The sequence below is a fragment of the Babylonia areolata genome, chromosome 12, assembly GCF_041734735.1.
Source record: "Babylonia areolata isolate BAREFJ2019XMU chromosome 12, ASM4173473v1, whole genome shotgun sequence".
Taxonomy (NCBI): Eukaryota; Metazoa; Mollusca; class Gastropoda; order Neogastropoda; family Buccinidae; genus Babylonia; species Babylonia areolata.
Window position 1 is genome coordinate 32,410,049 of NC_134887.1, and position 23,537 is coordinate 32,433,585.

Sequence of the window (23,537 nt, forward strand, 5' to 3'; positions counted from 1 at the left end):
TTGTTTGTTTTGTTAATGTTGTTATTTTTCTGTGGGGGGTGGAGGGGCGCATGCCAGGTATGTTCTTGTTTCCATAACCCACTGAACGCTGACATGGGTTACAGGATTTTTAACGTGCGAATTTGATCTTCTGCGTGCGTGCACACACGAAGGGGGTTCAGGCATCAGTACTACCAGGTCTGCACATCCCTTGACCCGAGATACGGCAAATCTCCACCCTTTACCTACCAGGTGCTGTGACTGGGATTCGAACCTGGGATCTGCCGCAGATACTTATCTTTGTTGTTGTGAAGTGAAGGTATCAAAAACACGTTCGACAGAGTGCGTACTGCCACGTAATCTTCATGGTGATTATGCTCCAGGCGTGTGTGTAAGTCGTCGTATGTTTGTGTGTGCGAGTTTGCCAGTGTGTGTGTGTGTGTGTGTGCGTCTGTGTGTGTGTGTGTGTGTGTGTGTGTGTGGACATACGTGTTTGCTGGTGATGAGATAAGACCGATGGATGAATAGAAATGCTGAGAGGCTGCAGATACAAAGACAGACAGATACATAGGTAAAAAGCCAACAGAAGACAAGAAATGCAGGCACGCCCTACCCCTCTGCTCAGTTTAATTTTCCAGCCAAACTAAGGAGAAAGGGCGGGAGCGGGAATCGAACCCAGACGCTCACAGACGCTGTATTGGCAGATAAGCGTCGTAACCATTACGCCACCTTCATTAATGTGTGTCATGCTTTACATAAACAATGTATCAGAATTACAGTCAGTCAACAGACACACAAAAAAAAGGCACAAAAGGCATATGGGTCAGTTTCAACAAGCTTTTCGTCTGATGGTAGGTATCCGTGTGGTTGTTGTGGGGACCACAGCGTATGCCGTGCCAGTGACCACATCATCTGCCGTGCCAGTGACCACAACAACATCTACGGTATCAGTGACCACAACGTCTATCGTGCCAGTGACTACAACATCTGCTGTGCAAATGACCACTTCTGCCATGCCGATGACAACATCTACTGTGCCACTGACCACAACGTCTGTCGTTCCAGTGAACACAATGTCTGTGCCACTGACCACAACGTCTGTCGTTCCAGTGAACACAATGTCTGTGCCACTGACCACAACGTCTGTCGTTCCAGTGAACACAATGTCTGTGCCACTGACCACAACGTCTGTCGTTCCAGTGAACACAATGTCTGTGCCACTGACCACAACGTCTGTCGTTCCAGTGAACACAATGTCTGTGCCACTGACCACAACGTCTGTCGTTCCAGTGAACACGATGTCTGTGCCACTGACCACAACGTCTGTCGTTCCAGTGAACACAATGTCTGTGTCACTGACCACAACGTCTGTCGTTCCAGTGAACACGATGTCTGTGCCACTGACCACAACGTCTGTCGTTCCAGTGAACACAATGTCTGTGCCACTGACCACAACGTCTGTCGTTCCAGTGAACACAATGTCTGTGCCACTGACCACAACGTCTGTCGTTCCAGTGAACACAATGTCTGTGCCACTGACCACAACGTCTGTCGTTCCAGTGACCACGATGTCTGACAAGCCAACGACCTCACGGTACTGCCGGATTGAAATCGACCGAGAACTGAACAGAAAGTAGCCAAAGAACCTCAGTGAGACATACAATCTATGTTCGTTTGGTTAGCTGGTTGGTTGGTTGGTTGTTGTTTTTGTTTATTTTTGTTTCTTTGTGGAAATACTTATGTCGTGAACATTTCTCAACACTTTCACTTGGTTATTTATCTTGGAAGAATAAGAAATAAATAATAGAATGAATGTGTCACGCGAAAAGAATATAAATACTGATAAGGCAGAGGAATATAAATGTTCTTACAGACATTAAGATAGCAAGGACAGAATGGAGAGACAGACAGGCAGACGGACAAACGGGCAGACAGGCAAGCTGGACTGCAAATCAAATATAAAAAATATGCTAAAAAAAAAATAAACAAGCATACTACAAAAGGCCCATTTCTGGAATCAAAGAAAAATGTCGAAGTAGACAGGAAAAAAAGAAGCTTGTTTGATTTACTAATATTTTTTCCCAAACCCTTGTAATATCAGTCGCCAAAAAACATGTACACATCAAATTCTAACCCACCGATCAAAACAAGAGAGTAGCGCTTAGGGTGACAAAAAAAATCGTCAGATTTCTGTTGTAATTCTGCAAGCTTGTGTTGGATCTTCTGACTGACAAGACAATAGCTAATATCAAGTGATTTGATGTGGATTTCTGTCCTGTCCTTCGTCAATCTAACGTAATGCTTTTCACTGTTTGAACTGTTTTATACATTGCATGTGCTATTGTCATTTCATGTCATATTTTACGCTAGATTTTCTTCACCACAAAGAACTAACATTGACAACAGAAGTGTCATATTTTACACTAGGTTTTCTTTAAACTCAAAGAACTAACATTGACAACAGAAGTGTCATATTTTACACTAGGTTTTCTTTAAACACAAAGAACTAACATTGACAACAGAAGTGTCATATTTTACACTAGGTTTTCTTTCAACACAATGAACTAACATTCACAACAGAAGTGTCATATTTTACACTAGATTTTCTTTAAACTCAAAGAACTAACATTGACAACAGATGTGTCATATTTTACACTAGATTTTCTTCACCACAAAGAACTAACACTGACACCAGAAGTGTCATATTTTACACTAGATTTTCTTCACCACATAGAACTAACACTGACACCAGAAGTGTCATATTTTACACTAGATTTTCTTCACCACAAAGAACTAACATTGACAACAGAAGTGTCATATTTTACACTAGATTTTCTTTAAACTCAAAGAACTAACATTGACAACAGATGTGTCATATTTTACACTAGATTTTCTTCACCACAAAGAACTAACACTGACACCAGAAGTGTCATATTTTACACTAGATTTTCTTTAAACTCAAAGAACTAACATTGACAACAGATGTGTCATATTTTACGCTAGATTTTCTTCACCACAAAGAACTAACATTGACAACAGAAGTGTCATATTTTACACTAGATTTTCTTTAAACTCAAAGAACTAACATTGACAACAGATGTGTCATATTTTACACTAGGTTTTCTTTAAACACAAAGAACTAACATTGACAACAGATGTGTCATATTTTACGCTAGATTTTCTTTAAATTCAAAGAACTAACATTGACAACAGATGTGTCATATTTTACGCTAGATTTTCTTCACCACAAAGAACTAACATTGACAACAGAAGTGTCATATTTTACACTAGATTTTCTTTAAACTCAAAGAACTAACATTGACAACAGAAGTGTCATATTTTACACTAGATTTTCTTTAAACACAAAGAACTAACATTGACAACAGAAGTGTCATATTTTACACTAGATTTTCTTCACCACATAGAACTAACATTGACAACAGAAGTGTCATATTTTACACTAGATTTTCTTTAAACTCAAAGAACTAACATTGACAACAGATGTGTCATATTTTACACTAGATTTTCTTCACCACAAAGAACTAACACTGACACCAGAAGTGTCATATTTTACACTAGATTTTCTTTAAACTCAAAGAACTAACATTGACAACAGATGTGTCATATTTTACGCTAGATTTTCTTCACCACAAAGAACTAACATTGACAACAGAAGTGTCATATTTTACACAAGATTTTCTTCACCACAAAGAACTAACATTGACAACAGAAGTGTCATATTTTACACTAGATTTTCTTCACCACAAAGAACTAACATTGACAACAGAAGTGTCATATTTTACACTAGATTTTCTTCACCACAAAGAACTAACATTGACAACAGATGTGTCATATTTTACACAAGATTTTCTTCACCACAAAGAACTAACATTGACAACAGAAGTGTCATATTTTACACTAGATTTTCTTCACCACAAAGAACTAACATTGACAACAGAAGTGTCATATTTTACACTAGATTTTCTTCACCACAAAGAACTAACACTGACAACAGATGTGTCATATTTTACACTAGATTTTCTTTAAACTCAAAGAACTAACATTGACAACAGATGTGTCATATTTTACACTAGATTTTCTTCACCACAAAGAACTAACACTGACACCAGAAGTGTCATATTTTACACTAGATTTTCTTTAAACTCAAAGAACTAACATTGACAACAGATGTGTCATATTTTACACTAGATTTTCTTCACCACAAAGAACTAACACTGACACCAGAAGTGTCATATTTTACACTAGATTTTCTTTAAACACAAAGAACTAACATTGACAACAGAAGTGTCATATTTTACACAAGATTTTCTTTACTACGAAGAACTAACATTGACAAGATAAGTGAAAGTTTTATTTCTAAACGAATATCTTGCAATAGAAATGTTTTCGTGATGGCCGTATGTGTGAAGAAGCAAAATAAATAAACGCGAACCTTGATAATGTGTGTGAGGCAATTTTCTGTACACTGTGTTTCAGACAATGAGCTGATCATGCTTGTCAGCTTGCCTCTCTGCTGTTTTAATACAAGATCCCGTTCACGCATGCATTTGCGAGTGCGTGTGTGTGCGCGCGTGTGTGCGCGCGTGCGTGTGTGTGTGTGCGTGTGTGTGTGTGCGTGTGTGTACCCATTCATTCATCCATCAATACACCCATACATGTCTACATACAACCAAATCCGAGACGCTAATCGCTAGATACTAACTCATCCCAGAGTGTTGAACAATACTGCAGGTCCTTGTGTTTTTGTTTTTGTTTTCAGCAACGGGCGCACTAGCCGAGTGGTTAAAACGTTGGACTTTCAATCTGAGGGTCCCTGGTTCGAATCTCGGCAATGGCGCCATGTTGGGTAAAGGGTGGAGATTTTTCCGATCTCCCAGGTCAACATAATTATGTGCAGACCTGCTAGTGCCTGAACCCCTCTTTCGTGTGTACACGCAAGCAGAAGATAAAATACGGACGTTAAAGATCCTGTAATCCATGTCGGCGTTCGGTGGGTTATGGAAACAACATACCCAGCATGCACACTCCCGAAAACAGAGCATGGATGCCTAAATGGCGGGGTAAAAAACGGCCAAACACGTAAAAGCCCACTCGAGTACATACGAGTCAACGTGGGAGTTGCAGCCCACGAATGCAGAAGAAGAAAGAAGTTGGGGTTTTCTTTTTCCAATAATGGATGGGGCCTTCTGAAAGCAGTGTGTAAACCATGTACACTGTTTCTCATACTGGGCGTTAGAGTGCCGTGGTGGCCTGGTGGAAACGCGCGTCCGCATACAGAGCGAGAGAATTTTGGCGCACAGGTTCGGATCCCACACTCAACGGGTGCAATATCCGAATGGTTAAAGCGTTGGACTTCCAATCTGAGGGTCCCGGGTTCGAATCTCGGTGACGGCGCCTGGTGGGTAAAGGGTGGAGATTTTTCCGATCTCCCAGGTCAACATATGTGCAGACCTGCTAGTGCCTGAACCCCCTTCGTGTGTATACGCAAGCAAAAGATCAAATACGCACGTTAAAGATCCTGTAATCCATGTGAGCGTTCGGTGGGTTATGGAAACAAGCACATACCCAGCATGCACACCCCCGAAAGCGGAGTATGGCTGCCTACATGGCGGGGTAAAAACGGTCATACACGTAAAAGCCCACTCGTGTATATACGAGTGAACGTGGGAGTTGTAGCCCACGAACAAAGAAGAAGAAGAAGAGGATCACACACACATCGGTATTTTCTCCCCCTCCGCGAAATCTTCAGCGGTGGCCTGGGCGCTAGTCGTTCGGGTGAGATGATAAACAGAGGTCTCGTGCGCTGCATGCACCTAGTGCACGTGCAAGAACCCACGGCGACAAGAGAGTTGTTTCTGGCAAAATTCTGCAGAAAAAAAAGAAATAACAAATTACATTGATGGGAAAACAAAGACAGTAGAAGTGAGAAAAAGAAAAGAAAAATGGGTGACGCTGTAATGTAGTGCGATGTACTCTCCATCGGGGGAGCAACTGGAATTTCACACACAGAAACATGTTGTGACAAAGTGTAACACCACACAACACGTTTCCAGAAATAGTCGGGGGTTCTGTTCCTGTCTAAAGGTTCCTTGAAGCAGTGCCTCGACGAGGTAACTTCCAAGTCATTTTTCTCTTCTTCATCTTCTTCTCTTCCTCCCTCACCTCTGTGAAGAGTCAATGGGGCGCCGCACAGAACTGTTCACCTGGAGCCAGTTGCATTGCTCGGACGGAAGAGCCTCGCATTTGTATTTCTTTTTATCACAACAGATTTCTCTGTGTGAAATTCGGGCTGTTCTCTCCAGGGAGAGCGCGTCACTCTAATACAGCGCCACCCATTTTTTTTGCATTTTTTCCTGCGTGCAGTTTTTTTTCTTTTTCCTATCGAAGTGGATTTTACTACAGAATTTTGCAAGGAACAACCCTTTTGTTGCCGTGTGTTCTTTTACGTGCGCTAAGTGCATGCTGCACACGGGACCTCGGTTTATCGTCTCATCCGAATGACTAGCGCCCAGATCACCACTCAAGGTCTTGTGGAGAGGGAGAAAATATCGGCGGCTCAGCTGTGATTCGAACCAGCGCGCTCAGATTCTCTCGCTTCCTGGGCGGACGTGTTACCTCTGGGCCATCACTCCACTTGAGTAACCCGCCACTGTGTGTAGTGTGGAACTGACCAATGGCGTAGTTCGGTCAATGAAGGCATTCAGTCACGTGCAACTGTCAAAAAGTTAGAACAAAGCAATGCATCTGGCTCCTGATTCCTCCAGGTCTTTCGGTTGTGTGTCAAATGCATGTCTGGGTCTCTGCGAATGCTTTTGCTGTCCATTCTGCAATGCTACCGGTCCACCGTTTTCGGTTGTTGTTTTTTTCTTTCTTTCTTTGCTTGTTTTTTGTTGTGTTTTTTTTTTTTTTTTTTAATGATTTCCCCTCCGTCTCTCTCCCTGAACAGTTCCTTGGGGGATTGTTTTAACAAGGCCACTGGATCTTGTCTCGTGGTTATAATACCGTACCTTTCTAACCCTTTTTTTTTTCACCTGACTGATGTCAGCAGATCCTCTAAGATCCAATGTGCTGCTTGATGATTTGGCGCACTTGTTCATAGGTGTAGTCATCAGCCATTACTCTCTTCAAAAACTCATTTCTCCACGATTTTGTCTCAGATAGCTTTCACGTCTGTCAGTTAAATGCAATGTTTTCCTCTTCTTTTTTTCTTTTATTTTCTTTTCCTTCCTTTAATTTTTCCACAGAGCGGAATGTTTCTTCTCCGTTCGTGGTCTGCAACTCCCACGTTAATTCGGATGAAGGCTACACGAGTGGGCTTTTACGTGTATGATAGTTTTTACCCCGCCATGTGAGCAGCAACACTTCGTTTTCGGGGGTGTGCATACTGGGTATGTCGTTTCCACAACCCACCGAACAGGATCTTTAACGTGCGTATCTGATCTTCTGCATGCATATACACAAGAAGGGGGTTCAGGCGCAAGCTGGTCTGCACATGTGTTGATCTGGGAGATCGGAAAAATCTCCACCCTTTACCCACCAAGGCGCCGTTACCGAGATTCGAACCCCGGACCATCAGATTGAAAGTCCAACGCTTTAAGCACTCGGCTACTGCGCTCGTTGTTCAGTTCTACACTTGTTGAAGACGCTCCAATTAAAATGGACACTACGGTGATCTATTTGGAATAGTCTTAATACGTCCGCCACTCAGAAAAAATCGGTATAAACTTCCCGATCCATTCATAAATCCATTGTAATACATAACTTACACACCTACACAAAGACATGTTAGCAAGCTTCACACACACACACGCGCGCGCGCGCACACGCACGCACGCACATACTTTTAAGATACCCGTCCATATAATTCTAAGGAAATATAATCAATCATGCATACAACAGAATTTAAACACACGAAGAAGAAAAAAAAAAACGGAACTAAAAATTCACAACTTCAAGTAGGCCAAACCGATTTTGATGCCAAAAAGGGGAAAAGAGAGAAAGGGTATATTGAGCATTATTATACACACACTGTTCTTGTGCAGTATAAAAATTCAAACTCTACAAAGCCCTGGTAGTCTCCATTGTACTGTATGGTTGCGAGGCATGGACACTGACGGCCGAAGATCCAGGCCTTAGAGAACAATTTTTTTTTTTAATGCCTGAGGAAGCTCCTTCAAATTTCCTGGATCAAGCACAGGACGAATGAATATGCACGGAGCAGAACTGACAACCTTGCTGGACCTCAGGAACCTCTCTTTTCAACTGTGAAGAGACGTAAGCTGATATGATTTGGGCACAACACTCGACACACCAGTCTGTCCAAAACAATCATGCAAGGCACCATCGAGGGCGGGAGGAGAAGAGGAAGACAGCGGAAGAACTGGCATGAGAACATCAAACAATGGACCGGACTCCACACACGTGAGCTGCTGCCGGCGGCTGCTGACAGAGACAGATGGAGAAGGGAGGTTGCGTCTGCGGTCCTCAGGCTTCCCCCAACGACTACTTTGTAGTTATGGGCCTGAGTGAGTGAGTGAGTTCTTGCGCATAACTTCAAACCAGTGTCCAACCAACAATAACGGTGCTTTCATCTCTCTCTCTCTCTCTCTCTCTCTCTGGCTTTCAACCAACTGCAGATACAGTCATCTTTAAATGAATTCTGTTTAATGGGAGAAAAAAATGAATCTGCAATAAAATAAAAACAAAAGACTGTTGCATTACACTTAACCTAATATGTGAAAAACGAAGTCCGTCATATTGATGATCTACAGTTTGGCAAACCGCCAGAGCCATCTCGGGGCAATCAACTGTTGAAAACCACGCTCAATTCTCACACACACACACACACACACAGAGTGGGCGTGTGTGTGTGTGTGTGTGTGTGTGTGTGTGTGTGTGTGTGTGTGTGTGTGTGTCTGTGTGTGTAGTTCAACAATAGGACAATAATATGTTCTTGAGCCGGGAAAGGTCCTGATTCGAAACTGAGGAAAAAGACATCTGTACTATCCGAACTGTTTGTTCAATTCTATAATATATTTCATCAGACACTGTCATTTCTTTTCCTACCACTCATCACTCGACAGAAAATGCAAGATTGCACTAATAACGTGTCCTGTAATAAAAATATTAAAAAATACACACACACACACACACACACACACACACACACACACACACACAAACAAAAAAAAAAACGTGAAGACGGTCTGCATACAAACTGTTGGAATCAACTGGATCATCAGGGTCCATGCTGACAGTGTCTCCACCCCTGTCATTGCTCTGTGTGGGGCGAGTGGGCCATAAGCATCAGTGATGATGATGATGATGATGATGGTATTACTTACGATAACGATAATAATCATCATTAACACGGCCACATCCACGGACCTAGGGTTATAATAATGATAACAATATAACAATAACAACAACAATAATAACTATAATGATAATAGTAATAATATTATTAATAATAATGATAATAATAATAACTCATTTTTATATCAAGCGGCCAATGCCACGGACCCAGGGTTATAATGATAATGATTATGATGGTGATGATGATAACAACAACAATGATAATAATAATGATGATGATAATACGAATAACAACAACAACAACAATAATAATATTAATAATAATAATAATAATAATAATAATAATATAATAACAACAACAACAACAAGAATAATAATAATAACAACAATAACAAATGGCCACATCAAGGAACCCAGGGTTATTATGATGATGATGATAATAACAATGCTAATCACCATTATCATCATCATCATCATAATCATCATCATCATTATGATCATCATCATAACCCCTGGCTCTGTGGGTGTGGCGGAAGGAGTGTGTCCCAGCTGTTGCTGACCGTGTCCTCGTGATGAGGAGGTCAGGCTGGAATGAGGGGTTCAGATCTGAACGTGCTGCCAGTCGCACGTTGTCAGGACCACACTGCCTTAACCCTTTCACCGCCAGTCAATTTAGAGTACAAAATTCCCTTCTGGTATTAACACAGAGAAGATAGTGCCTAAGAATAGCTGGGGGTTCCCCCTGCGATGTATAGAAAACATGGCCTATCCTACCACTGAACATTAAGAGCAGTAGGTTCATGGATAACAGACCAATGAATGGTCACCTTCAGTGACATGGGTCCTCAACCACGCCTGGGTATAAATGCGAGCTTGGCGGTGAAAGGGTTAACTTGACTCCATCATCTCGAGGGCGTCGCTTCATCCACTCACCACTGTCACTGGTGGACACCATTCCTTCGTGGAATTTGTCCCGTCTCTAGATTAATCACATACAAACAACGACGAAAAAAAAAACACAAAAAAAACCTTCTGTTGTATACTGGTAAATTGAAGTTATCAACTTTGCACCACAGTCAATATCAGTTTGTATATATATCCAAGATGTGGTCAGCACTTGTGTTCAATGAGGCTTTGTTCATCGAGCGGGGTAGAAGGTTGGGTGAGGAGCATCGAACCCTGATCCCTGCTAAACACAGGATCAAACAGTCCAACAACACCCTAACCGACCCCACCCCCAAACCCACCCCCCACCCCAAGCCCCCCCACGTAACGGCGCCCTCTTTCTACTCACCCGCTCAGTACACAGCCGTCACATTGGTCACCGAACCCCCCACCCCTGACACGGCCCCGTTCAGTGTCGTCACCACGTGGGCCACCGAGTCGTTCAGCAACGTGGCGGACACGTTGTGCAGGGAAGGGGGCGTGGCCGACGCCAGCCGAGCGGCCCAATCAGGGAACTGGTCTAGACGGAAGTAGGCGGTGCCGAAGGTGCTGATGGCCGCCACCACCACGGTGATGCAGAGGACGTTCAGGGCCAGGCCCGTTTTCATCTGAAAGGAGGGAATCTATGATGATCACAGTGACACGTAATGCACGTGCTGTGATGTCGCGCGGGTTGTCTGGACAATAGGTGTACATGTGCCCGTAACGCGCGCACAAATATATATATACAAAAACGTATTTACACACACCCTCTTCGTCTCTCGCACGCACGGCACACACACACATACTCACTCTCTCTGCACACACACAGACACACACTCACATAAACACAAACACTTGCATATACGTGTACCCTCACCCCGTGCACACACACAAATACATACACATACACAGGCACACCCACACACACACTCACAAACACACACACACACACTGACACACACACTCAAGAGCTCAAACGAATTGAAGACAAGGGGCCTGCGCGTCGGAGTTGTTGGCGGCGAACGCACGCGCGATGCGCGCACGTAGCAGTTTACTTTCCCCAAGGCTAGATCTCAACAGACGCTGGCCACCCACCATGTCTACAACTTTGATGTCGCCGTGCGCGAAGACGATGGCGTTAGGGGGCGTGGCCACGGGCAGCATGAAGGCGAAGGACGAGGCTACTGCCGATGGCAGCATGAAGTAGATGGGGTGAAGGCCCATGGAGGCCGCCTGCAGGAAGGGAGTAGTGTGGACACAATGTGATTGGCTGCAAATGATGCTATGCATCAAAATTCATTATCTTATTTTTATCTAAAAATTATAAGTGGGGACACAGTGAGACTGGCTGCAAATGAGGCTATGCATCAATATACACTATAGTTGTTGTTTTTTTATCTAAGAATTATAAGTGTGGACATTGGCTGCAAATGATGCTATGTATCAAAATACACTATCCTTTTTTTTAATCAAAGAATTATGAGTGTGGCCACAATCATTATTGGTTGGCTGCAAATGAGGCTATGCATCAAAATACACTATCCTTTTTTTGTTATCTAAGAATTATAAGTGTGGCCACAATCATTACTGGTTGGCTGCAAATGAGGCTATGCATCAAAATACACTATCCTTTTTTTGTTATCTAAGAATTATAAGTGTGGACACAATGACATTGACTACAAATGATGCTATGTATCAAAACACACAATACTATTTTTATCTACAAATTATATGTGTGGACACAATGAGATTGGCTAGAAATGATGCTATGCATCGAAATACACTATCCTTTTTTTATCTAAGAATTATAAGTGTGGCCACAATCATTACTGGTTGGCTGCAAATGAGGCTATGCATCAATATACACTATAGTTTTTTTTGTTATCTAAGAATTATAAGTGTGGACACAATGACATTGACTACAAATGATGCTATGTATCAAAACACACAATACTATTTTTATCTACAAATTATATGTGTGGACACAATGACATTGACTGCAAATGATGCTATGCATCAAAATACACTATCCCTTTTTTTTTTATCTAAGAATTATAAGTGCGGCCACTATCATTATTGTTTGGCTGCAAATGATGCTATGCATTATACACTATCGTTTTTTATCTGACAATTATAAGTGTGGACAAAACTACATTGATTGGTTTTAAATAAAGCCACTGAATAAAAACACACAATCCTTTCTTATCTAAAATTATAAGTGTGGACACACTGACATTTCCTCGCTACAAATGATGCCACTGCATCGCTATACACAATCCTTTTTCAATCTAAAAAAAAAAAAAGTGTGGACACAATCACATTGCTTCGCTACAAATAAAGCCACTGCATCAATATACACGATCCTTTTTTTTTCCTTTTTTTTTTTATCTAAAACTTGTAAGTGTGGATACAATGATATTTCCTGGTTACAAATGAAGTCACTGCATCAAAATACACGATCTATTTTTCTAAGGATTATTTAGTGTGGAAAACAATCACAAGGCTTGGCAACATATGAAGCCACTGCATCAAAATATACTATCATTTTTTTTTCATCTCAAAATCATATGTGTGGACACAGTGACATATCCTGGCTACAAATGATGCTACTGCATCAAAATACACTATTCTTTTTTATCTAAAAATATATTTATTATCAACATCATCAAACCATCATCATCGTCGTCGTCCTCGATACTTACAAAGCCCAAGTTAAAAAATCTGGTCTAAACACTTGATACATAACAAATATGTGTTGCAGGATCTTGTTTTTACTCTAACTGGAAGTGTGAATGAATGCGCTATTTTATGTTCTGATTATGCAAATTCTGTTTACTCCAAGACGAAATTCTTACATCTATACAGTGTCCTATTTCTTCATTCGATATGTGTACAGATACAACGTGTGTGTGTGTGTGTGTGTGTGTGTGTGTGTGTGCAGCGCATAATGCAAGAGCAACGTGAATATTAAAAAAAATATATAATTTAATTATTTTTAAAAAACGAACGAGTCTGTTTATCAATCTGCGCGTCTCCTGCATAATGTACTGGCGCACGCGTAGCGCGTCTGCTGAGTGCCTACCACTTGGGCCAGGATGGGCAGTAGGAGGGTGGCGATGACAGTGTTGGAGGTGATCTCCGTGGTGACGGAGGTGACGACGACGACGACGACACAGGCCACCCAGGCCGGCAGCGACCCGATGACCATCAGCTGTTCGGCGATCAGGCTGGACAGTCCGGACACCTGGCACACAGCGACGGGCAGGAGGGAGGGAGGGGGTTTGGGGGGGGGGGGGGGGGGTACAGGGGAATTGAGCGATGGCTTAGCGGTAACGCGTCCGCCTAGGAAGCGAGAGAATCTGTAGCGCACTGGTTCGAACCCCGGCACAGTCGCCAGTATTTATTTTCTTCCTACCCCTCCACTAGACCTTGATTGGAGGTCTGGATGCTAGTCATTCGGATGAGACGATAAACCGAGGTCCCGTGTGCAGCATGCTCTTAGCGTACGTAAAAGAACCAACGGCAACAAAAGGGTTGTCCCTGGCAAAATTCTGTAGTAAAATCCACTTCGATAGGAAAACAAATAAATAGTAAAAAAAGAAAAAAAAAATTTCTTTTAAATCTGCAGGCAGGAAAAAATACAAAAAAATGGATGACGCTCTCAGTGTAGCGACGCGTTCTTGGGGGGAGCAGCCCCAATTTTACAAAGAGAAATCTGCTGTGACAAAAAAAAAGAAAAAAAAGAGTAATACAATACAACACAAACACAGATGCCTGACCAGCAGCATAAGCCAACGCCCTTCGTCAGGCCTTGAGGGCATGTACTTATCAGAAGGGCGTCAGGCCTTGAGGGCATGTACTTATCAGAAGGGCGTCAGGCCTTAAGGGCATGTACTTATCAGAAGGACGTCAGGCCTTGAGGGCATGTACTTATCAGAGTGGATGTCTTCTGCAGGGTTTTGCCAGAGGACAACACTCTCGTTGCCATGGGTTCTTTTTCAGTGTGCCAAGTGCGTGCTGCACACAGGACCTCGGTTTATCGTCTCATTCGAACGACTAGACGCTCAGCTCGAATTTCCAGTCAAATTTGGGAGGAAGGGCGAGAGAGGGATTCGAACGCAGACCCTCATGGACTCTGTATTGGCAGACAAGCGTCTTAACCATTCTGCCACCTTCCTAATGAGACAGAACAGGAGAAATGTCAGCTGGTTTGGAATATTAAAACTTTTAACTTTCGCTTTGAATTTTAATCTGAAACTTTCCCCCCCCCTTCTTCATTGTGTCCTCAGGGCAGGGACCTAGGCTTTGACACACAACCGACAGACTTGGAGGAGGAATCTGGTGAACAGTTCTGTGTGGTGCCCGAATGTCTCTCTTCACAGAGTTAAGGGGAGGAGAAGAAGAAAGAAAGAAAGAAAGAAAGAAGAAGAAAAAGAACGAAAGAAAGAAAGAAGAAGAAAAAGAAAGAAGAAAGAAAGAAAGAAGAACTTGAAGAAGAAGAAAAGAAAGAAGAAAGAAAGAAAAAAAGAAAGAAAGAAGAAGAAAAAAGAAGAAAGAAAGAAAGAAGAACTTGAGAAGAAAGAAAGAAAGAAAAAAAAGAAATAAGAAGAAAAAAGGAGAAAGAAAGAAAGAAGAAGAACCTGAGAAGAAGAAGAAAAAGAAGAAGAAGATTTAGAAGAGGCGCGTATATGTGCGCATGGGTTTGGTTGTGTGTACGCCAGTCTGTGTGTTTGTGCGTGTGCGTGCGTTCGCATCTGCCTTCCTGTCCATCTCCCAAGCTACATCCCTGTCTTTTTAGTCGATACGTCTGTATGGATGTATACATCTATTCATCTCAACATCAAAACACTCACGCCTTCCGCGTCAAACAACTCCCCTCCACCAACCCCCTCTCTCCACCTTCCAGTCTCATCTCAGCCGCACCCCACCCTCCTCAAACACCTCCACAGCCACACCCTCTCTCCTGTGCGCCCCCCCCCCCCCAACCCTCCCCCCCTTGCCCCCTGCCTACCTGGGTGGCTTGAGCCAAAGCAAAGCCTCCCCCCAGGAGCAGCAAGACCCCCCAGGGAAGTTTGCGGCTGAGGGGAGCCCACTGGAGGATTGACGGAGAACTGGTATCTGTAGCGTAAAAGCAGCAAGACAAGGTCGTTTGAAATAATAATAATAATAATAGTAGTAGTAGTAGTAGCAGTAATAATAATAATAATAATAATAATAATACTGATAATATGGAGGCTTGTACAGCGCAGTTCTCCGCTTTCAAGAACAGGCTCACTGTGCTTTACAGTAAAAACAGATATGTAACATTTCAAAGATATAATGATAAAAAATTAGATAAAACGATTCACCACCTACATATCATTCACTGCACAAAAAGGTACACACACACACACACACACACACACCACACATACACACACACACGTCTAACCCAAACTCAAACCTATAACCCATTTCTAACACAAACAACGTTTACCCAAGCCTAAAACTTATTTCAAGGACAAACCAACAAATGCAAAACTTACTTCAAACCGAAAACCAACAAGATTTTCTTCTCACCCGAATCGAAACTGAACGGTTCACCAACTCCACATAACTCTTCCTGACTGAGAACTATGCAAGTGTTGAATACCCTCCCTTGATTTCACAGAATCCGTTCAGTTTCTTTTTACTTTCGATTCTGTCTGGATTCTGTTCGACATTGTGCGAGGGAATTATAGAACACCAGTTAACAAAGTAACACTGTAGAAGAGAAAATCAAAAGACGTCAAAACTGGTTTAGTTCCCGTACGATCATTTGTTCACACAATGACACATATTTACCCACCCATCCCCTCGCCGACACACACACACACACACACACACACACACATTGTAAAACCCTGTCGCCGCCTACACTCCCCAACCCCAGACCTCTCTTCCCTGCACAGAAATATCTGTTCCACTGCCGTTCTTTCAGCGGCCGACGAGACTCAACGCACAACAAGCTGCACCCTCGCTCCCTCAAGTACACAGCCGCGACACTACGAGAACTAGTGCACGCCGAGCCTTCAATGCAAATAAACCCCTTGTCAGTGGGAACAGCCCGGACGTGCACACAATGAAATCGAAGTGAAAGGGGGGTGTTCCCTTTAGCTTCGTGTGTTGTGCTGTGTTCTGACGTGCCACTGCGCCACCCGATTATGCACTGTGCACCTTTCCGTACACCCTACCCTGTGTGCTCTGTTCAGTCTTGCCTTAAATAGTGACTGATTATCTTATACTGGTGTGTGCGTGCGTGCGTGTACTGATGTGTGTGTGTGTGTCTCTGTGTGTGTGCGTGTGCGTGTGTGTGTGTGTGTGTGTGTTCGTTGGTGTGTGTGTGTTTGCTTGCTGGTGTCTGTGTGTTTGTTTGCTGGTGTGTGTGTGTGTGTGTTTGTGTGTGTGAGTGTGTGTCTTTTAAAGCATGACTGTGCGTTCTCTTTAAGTGTCAGCATATGTTTTCAAAACACACACACATACACACACACGCGCGCGCACAAACACATCACACACACACACACACACACACACACACACACACACACACCAAAGACAAAACCAGACCAACCAATCACATACATAGACGACACACAACACCTCAGTCTCGAACACTTTTCGACCAGAACAAACTATCAGCATCAACTGATACAGAGACCGAAAAGAACGTACATGAACGCTGTTTTCCCTCTCCGCGGCAACAGAAGATGGTGGGCCTTTCCATGGGAAACACGAACAGGCTGAGAGACACCAGGATCGCTGGGGCTGCGTCACTCACGTACCTGCCAAAATGACGTCATTATGTCCCCATACTACGTCATACACGTGTGTTTGTGTGTGTGTTTCTGTTTGTGTGTTCGTGTGGGGGTGTGGGGGGTATGTGTGTATGTGTGTGTGTGTGTTTAAAAAGTTTCATGCCTGGAAAGTAGTAAATCTGATACGCATAGTCAACTGTGAACTTCGTCCCATCAACTCTATCCGTCAGTACCTTTCTGTTGAAACTACTAAAAACTCTTATTTCTGCTTTTGTGCTCCTCACCTCCGCACTCTACACTGGCTCCCCATTGAAGCGAGAATTAAATTCAAAGTTGCGTGTCTCTGCTATTCTGCTTTCCACTCCGCAGGACCTACGTATCTTTTTGACCTTATCAGTGTTTATACTCCTGCAAGAAATCCCCGCTCTTCCTCTGACTGTTACCTTCTGAAACTTCCTTGTGTCAATACAAGAACCTATGATGAAGGTTCTTTCTTCTTTGCTGCTCCTCACATCTGGAACAACCTTCCTCATCATATCCGTGCATCTGATTCTATTTCTGCTTTTCGCTCATCACTAAAAACTCATCTTTTTATCTATAAGCACTCTCAGCTTCCTTGTTCTCCAACACCACCCATGTCAGCTCACTTTGGATGTATGTAGAGTAGGAAAGGGAGAGTGTGTGGAGGGTGGGGGGGGGCAGGGTTTTTTTTTTTTTAGAAAGAGTGGTCATGAATGTTTAATGTAACTTGTAATATTTTTCATGTCCCATGAGGGTATGCAGTTCATTATGGACAGTTTTCAACCTCCTGCAGGTGCTTTGGACTCACCATCAGCCTCAGCAAGACTGAGTCCATGTACCAACCAGCTAGCTCACAGAACGCCAGTGCCTCCCCCCGACCTGCAATCAAGATCGATGACACAGAGATCAAGTCAGTCGACAAGTTTTGCTACCTGGGCAGCACCCTATGCAGCAACGGAGCCCTTGATGCACGCTGCGCATCGCCAAGGCCAGCTCCGCCTTTGGCAGACTCAACAACAGGCTGTGGAACAACAAAGGCATCAGGCTCAGCACCAAGATGAAAACCTACAGAGCTGTTGTGCTGACCACCTTGTTGTACTGCTGTGAAACATGGATAACGTATCGCCGTCACATTCAACAACTTGAGCAGTTTCACCAGAGATGCCTACGAAAGATCCTCGGCATAAAGTGGCAAGACAGGGTCTCCAACCTCCAGGTCCTAGAGAGGAACGGCCTGCCCAGCATCGAAAGCCTGCTGATCCAGTGCCAGCTATGCTGGACAGGACGTTGTCCGCATGACAGACAGCAGGATCCCGAAGATGCTTTTGTATGGTCAGCTGAAGGAAGGCCACCGTGAACTCGGAAGACCCTACAAGCGCTTCAAGGACACCTTGAAGACAAACCTCAAAGCCTGTGACATAGACATCGCTTCCTGGGAAACTGATGCCCCTGACTGCTCTCGCTGGAGGATGCTGTGCTCCAGTGGCATAAAGACGTTTCAAAACGAGAACGCTGGCCATTGAGGAGAAGCGTGAGCGAAGGAAGCAAGGCTCAACTTCTGGAGAAGTTTTTCCTTGCAACACCTGTGGGAAGTGCTGCACATCCAGAATCGGCCTTTTCTCCCATATGAGGACACACACCGACAGATAAGCTTGCCTGCCTATTCAGCCGTCGGACCGACGGGCGACTCCATCAATATTTTTCTTTCATGTAAAGCGCCCTGAGCTCTTAGAAAGGGCGCTATATAAATGTACATTATTATTATTATTATTCTATTTAAACTGTTTAACCACTGGTAGGTCTCTTCTTCTTCTCCCCGCTTAACTCTTTGTTTCGAGTCATTGGCGCGCCGCTCAGAAGAGCTATTCACCAGATTCCTCCAGGTCTTTTGGCTGAGTGACAAAGCTGGGTCTCTGCTAATGGTTTTCCTGTCCATTCTGACATGTCAGTCAGTCAGTCAGTCGGCTTCACGTGGGAGGGTGCGGCCAGGGTAGGGGAACATGGGGTCTTTTTTTTCTTTTTTTTTTGGAGAGCAAAATGTCGTATTTTCATGCACATTCGTCCTCTTTTTTGTCTTTTTGTGGGTTCTCACCCACTTTTTTTTTGGTCTTGTGTGGACTTTCAACCACTATTTTGTTGTGGTTTTTGTTTGTATATTAAATAATCAAAAATTCCTCATCTTCAAAGTAAAAATATCTGGCTATGACCTCAGCTGGTGGGGTGGTCGTTTGAGGCCGCACGACTGTGAAAGTCGAGGCTTCTATGTCAGCCATTATGTCATTAATGTCCGAATCGGAACCTGTAGTCCAAATATGTTCTGAGTCAACATTTCTCAGCTCAGGCACTATAATCCCATCAAAATCTTCATCCCAGTCGTCATCCCCGTTAACATCATTTCGCTGTGATGGAACATCATTTCGCTGTGATGGGAGATCATTATTTTCGACAGGCAATGGTATGTTTAAATTATGATCAGTTGGAAGATTCATATCAATTAAGATTGGAAATGAGATAAAGTTAGTTACTGTTATCATGTACCGGCTCACAAATTATCCAAGTTGTCCATGATAAAGTAGGAGAGATAACAGTATAACCATTAACCTCTAGATGCAATACACCAGTTCTCATTGGACTACAAATTGTAGTGACAAATGAGGGTATTGCATCAAAGTACGACATTTTGCCGCTCCAGCAATTCTTTACCAACCGACTGGCAAAAATCAAACAAAATGAGATGTTGGTTGTATTGATCTAACTCTTGATTTAAAGCTGTTTATTTCGTCATGGAAACATTATGATCATTTCAGTTTCTTCGGTTTGTCGAAAATATGTCGCTTGAGCTTGTTGTTTAATGTTGTTTAGATAAAATCTATAAAGACCAATATCAGTGGGAGTGTGGATATAATTCTTTTGTAATCAGTTTTACCAAAGCAAATGGAAATTTCCAAACGGTAAATCGGGAAGTCCAAAGTCCTTAATATAGCTTCTGCACTGTGAAATTGCCATCAATGGTGCGAATTAGGCCTATGCTACATGTCTGTTGTGTTAGTACAAATTTGCTTTTCATTCTCTAAAACACGGACACTTTTTGTCCCACCCTTTCAGTGACAGCCAATGCAGGCCGGTGTAAGTTGCAGTCAATGAGCGTGTCGTAATCGTGCATTACGCGCCGCAAAGACTCAATTATCACTATGATGGTTGGTGCAGTCTTACAGATTAAACCCTTTATAGAAAGGTTGTCGTTGTTGTTGTTTTTCCTCACATGGCACGTCTAATTTCAACACACGGGGCGACAACCACAAGTCAAAAGCTGTGTGTCAAAATGACTCGCGCAAGGCGGAAGAAACACACTCGCCAGCTCGGCCATGTTAAGAGAGGGATGGAAAGCTTCGCCTGACTGGCGTTATTCGTTAAGTTCCGTGTCATTTCGGACGTGAAGTGAGTTTGCTTGGTGTTAACGCCAGGGTGTAAAAAGTGTACAATAATAATGATGACCCAGTGAAACGTACGCCCACCTGTAACACCTCTCCCCTCTTTCTGGGCGAGTAAGGTGGACTGACATGAGTTTTCCAACCTGTCATAATTATCATTTACACGTGACGGTGACTTTGAACATATGTGTGTCAGTATGCGGTTATGATACCCTAGATGATTGTGGTACAAGATTGTGATTAATGTGGTTTAGTAAGCGTATAACAACTTACAGAAGTGAAATTGGCGCTCGCTCTCTCTCTCTCTCTCTCTCTCTCTCTCTCTCTGTCTGTCTGTCTATCTTCCATTCGTCTGCCAAAATATTGACAATTTTTACCGTTTCGCAAATGTAGTAAAATGATGTGGTGTTTTGAAATAAGCTTCCAAGCAGTGACAGTAGTTCGGATACACGGAAAGCAAATACTTCAGTTCTGAGTAACTCTGTACACACACACACACACACACACACACACACACACACACACACACACACACACTCACACACTGAATGGATGGATGGATGCACGCACACACACACACACACACACACACACACACACACACACATATGCATGGATGGATGGATGGGTGGACACATTCCGCAGAGAGAACCGGGGACAGAAACAGATACATGGAGGCTGACAGACAGTTAGGCAAAGTGACTGACTGACAGACACACAGACAGAGAGAAGTAGGGACAAAAAGACGAGAGATATTAGACTGAGAGACAGACACCCAGGAACAAGCGTTCCACACACACACACACACACACACACACACACAAACACATATCCACTTCCCCGCACACATACACACACACAGACCCCCCTCTCAACCCCCCCTCCCCCCCCCACACGAACACGCACAGACCCCGCCCCCCCCCACACACACACACATACAGACCCCCCCCCAAACCCCCACACACGCACAGAACCCCCCCCCCTCCATCCCCCCCACACGCACACACACATACACACACAGAGAAAGAGGGAGTAGGAAGGTGTGTGAAGAAGCCAGTCCTGACCACAACAGCGTTACTAAGTCAGTTTACTTTTTGTTGGGGAAGATGGTGGACCAGCCGGGGAACAGCCCCGGGGCTCGGGTCAGCCACAGCAGCACCAGCAAGATGAAGTGCCCCAACACCACCTTCTCCGCCCAGCTGCCCACAGTGCAACACCGGGATCGTCAGTGCTGTTGCAATGCCAAAGTCGTTTGGTTTGGGTTTGGGTTGTTTTTATTGTTGTTGTTGTTTTTGTTTCTTGTTATTTTTTGAGGGGAAGTGGGGGTCGGGAGGGGGCGGGTCCGGGAGGGGGGGGGGGTTGGGGAGAGGGGGGGAAGGGGCACACAGACGACAGATGGCAGAGAAAGAGATACACACACACAGGGAGTCGGGGAGACACACAACAATCTACAGACACACAGACACAGATGGCAGAGAAAGACATACACACACAGAGGGAGTCGGGGAGACACACAACAATCTACAGACACACAGACACAGATGGCAGAGAAAGAGATACACACACACAGGGAGTCGGGGAGACACACAACAATCTACAGACACACAGACACAGATGGCAGAGAAAGACATACACACACAGAGGGAGTCGGGGAGACACACAACAATCTACAGACACACAGACACAGATGGCAGAGAAAAACATACACAGACAGAGGGAGTCGTGGAGACACACAACAATCTACAGACACACAGACACAGATGGCAGAGAAAGACATACACAGACAGAGGGAGTCGTGGAGACACACAACAATCTACAGACACACAGACACAGATGGCAGAGAAAGACATACACACACAGAGGGAGTCGGGGAGACACACAACAATCTACAGACACACAGACACAGATGGCAGAGAAAGACATACACACAGAGGGAGTCGGGGAGACACACAACAATCTACAGACACACAGACACAGATGGCAGAGAAAGACATACACACACAGAGGGAGTCGGGGAGACACACAACAATCTACAAGACACACAGACACAGATGGCAGAGATAGAGATACACACAGACACTCAGAGATTGAGACACACACATAAGAATAAAAAATACTGGCATAGCTCACCATGTATATGAAATATTACAAAATCATCACCATCAAATCAGTCTGTAATTTACACACACACACACACACACACACACACACTGTGAAAATTCTGGACAGAAACCCGTATACGGGCACACATATAAAGCAGGGGAGACAATAATAATATACTTTCGAGAAAACGCGAGCAAGAGACGGTTGTTGATGTTGACATGAAAGATAACGATGATGTTGTTGGTGTCACGTCAAGTCTTTAACATGTATTATTTAGGTATTGTGTTGTTTATGGTGTGTATGACTGTATTATGAGTGATGTTGTTGTTGTTTTTATGTGTATGTACATGAACAATACTTGTGTTTGTTTTACACAACAGTTTTTACATTGTACAGCGCAGCTGAGCTTGCTTTTTTACATGGAAAGGCGCAACATAAATTAAATCTCATGAGTAGTAGTAGTAGTAGTATTGGTGTTGCTGATTGTGGTGGTTGTGGTGGTGGTGGTATTGTTGGTCTGTTTGGTGATTGTGGTATTGTTGTTTCTAAGTTGTTGTTGACCGATGATGATGAATCTGTTGTTATTTTTGCTGCTGTTGTTGCTGCTATTGTTGTTTCTTAAGATGATGTTTGCTTGTTGTCGTTGTAGATGCCACTGTTTCTGCTGCTGTTGCTGCTTTCAAAATGTATACAAACTCTAAACCGCTGGTCTATATTTAGCTGTTCTCCTATTCTCCTGGTCTCTGTAATTTCCAAGAAAAAATATCTATAAAGCATCATCACATTCCTGAACTGTAAGAAAATATGAGTCCTGTCATGTGAACCATTGTATCATAACCATTGTATACCTTAACTGAAATAACTCTCAACAATTCCACAGTCATTCTATCCCTATCAAACTCTGTACCATACCGTGTAACCGACTGATACTTTCTCAATTAAACCATGATTCTGAGGTGGCACCCTG

General features: G+C 43.5%; 1 protein-coding gene across 2 annotated transcripts in view; it reads right to left on the reverse strand.

Annotated features, from left to right (window-relative positions):
* Positions 1 to 8,647: 8,647 nt before the first annotated feature.
* The window catches only part of LOC143288535 (Na(+)/citrate cotransporter-like), a 54,745-nt gene continuing 39,855 nt past the window's right edge, over positions 8,648 to 23,537 (reverse strand). For both annotated transcript variants that reach the window (XM_076597126.1, XM_076597125.1), the window contains exons 9-14: positions 21,559 to 21,666; positions 16,933 to 17,042; positions 15,254 to 15,360; positions 13,325 to 13,486; positions 11,338 to 11,475; positions 8,648 to 10,868 (exon numbers count right to left, since the gene is read on the reverse strand). In XM_076597126.1, coding sequence (XP_076453241.1) covers positions 10,614 to 10,868; positions 11,338 to 11,475; positions 13,325 to 13,486; positions 15,254 to 15,360; positions 16,933 to 17,042; positions 21,559 to 21,666 — 880 coding nt within the window. In that variant the 3' untranslated portion in view covers positions 8,648 to 10,613. The remainder of the gene's footprint in view (positions 10,869 to 11,337; positions 11,476 to 13,324; positions 13,487 to 15,253; positions 15,361 to 16,932; positions 17,043 to 21,558; positions 21,667 to 23,537) is intronic.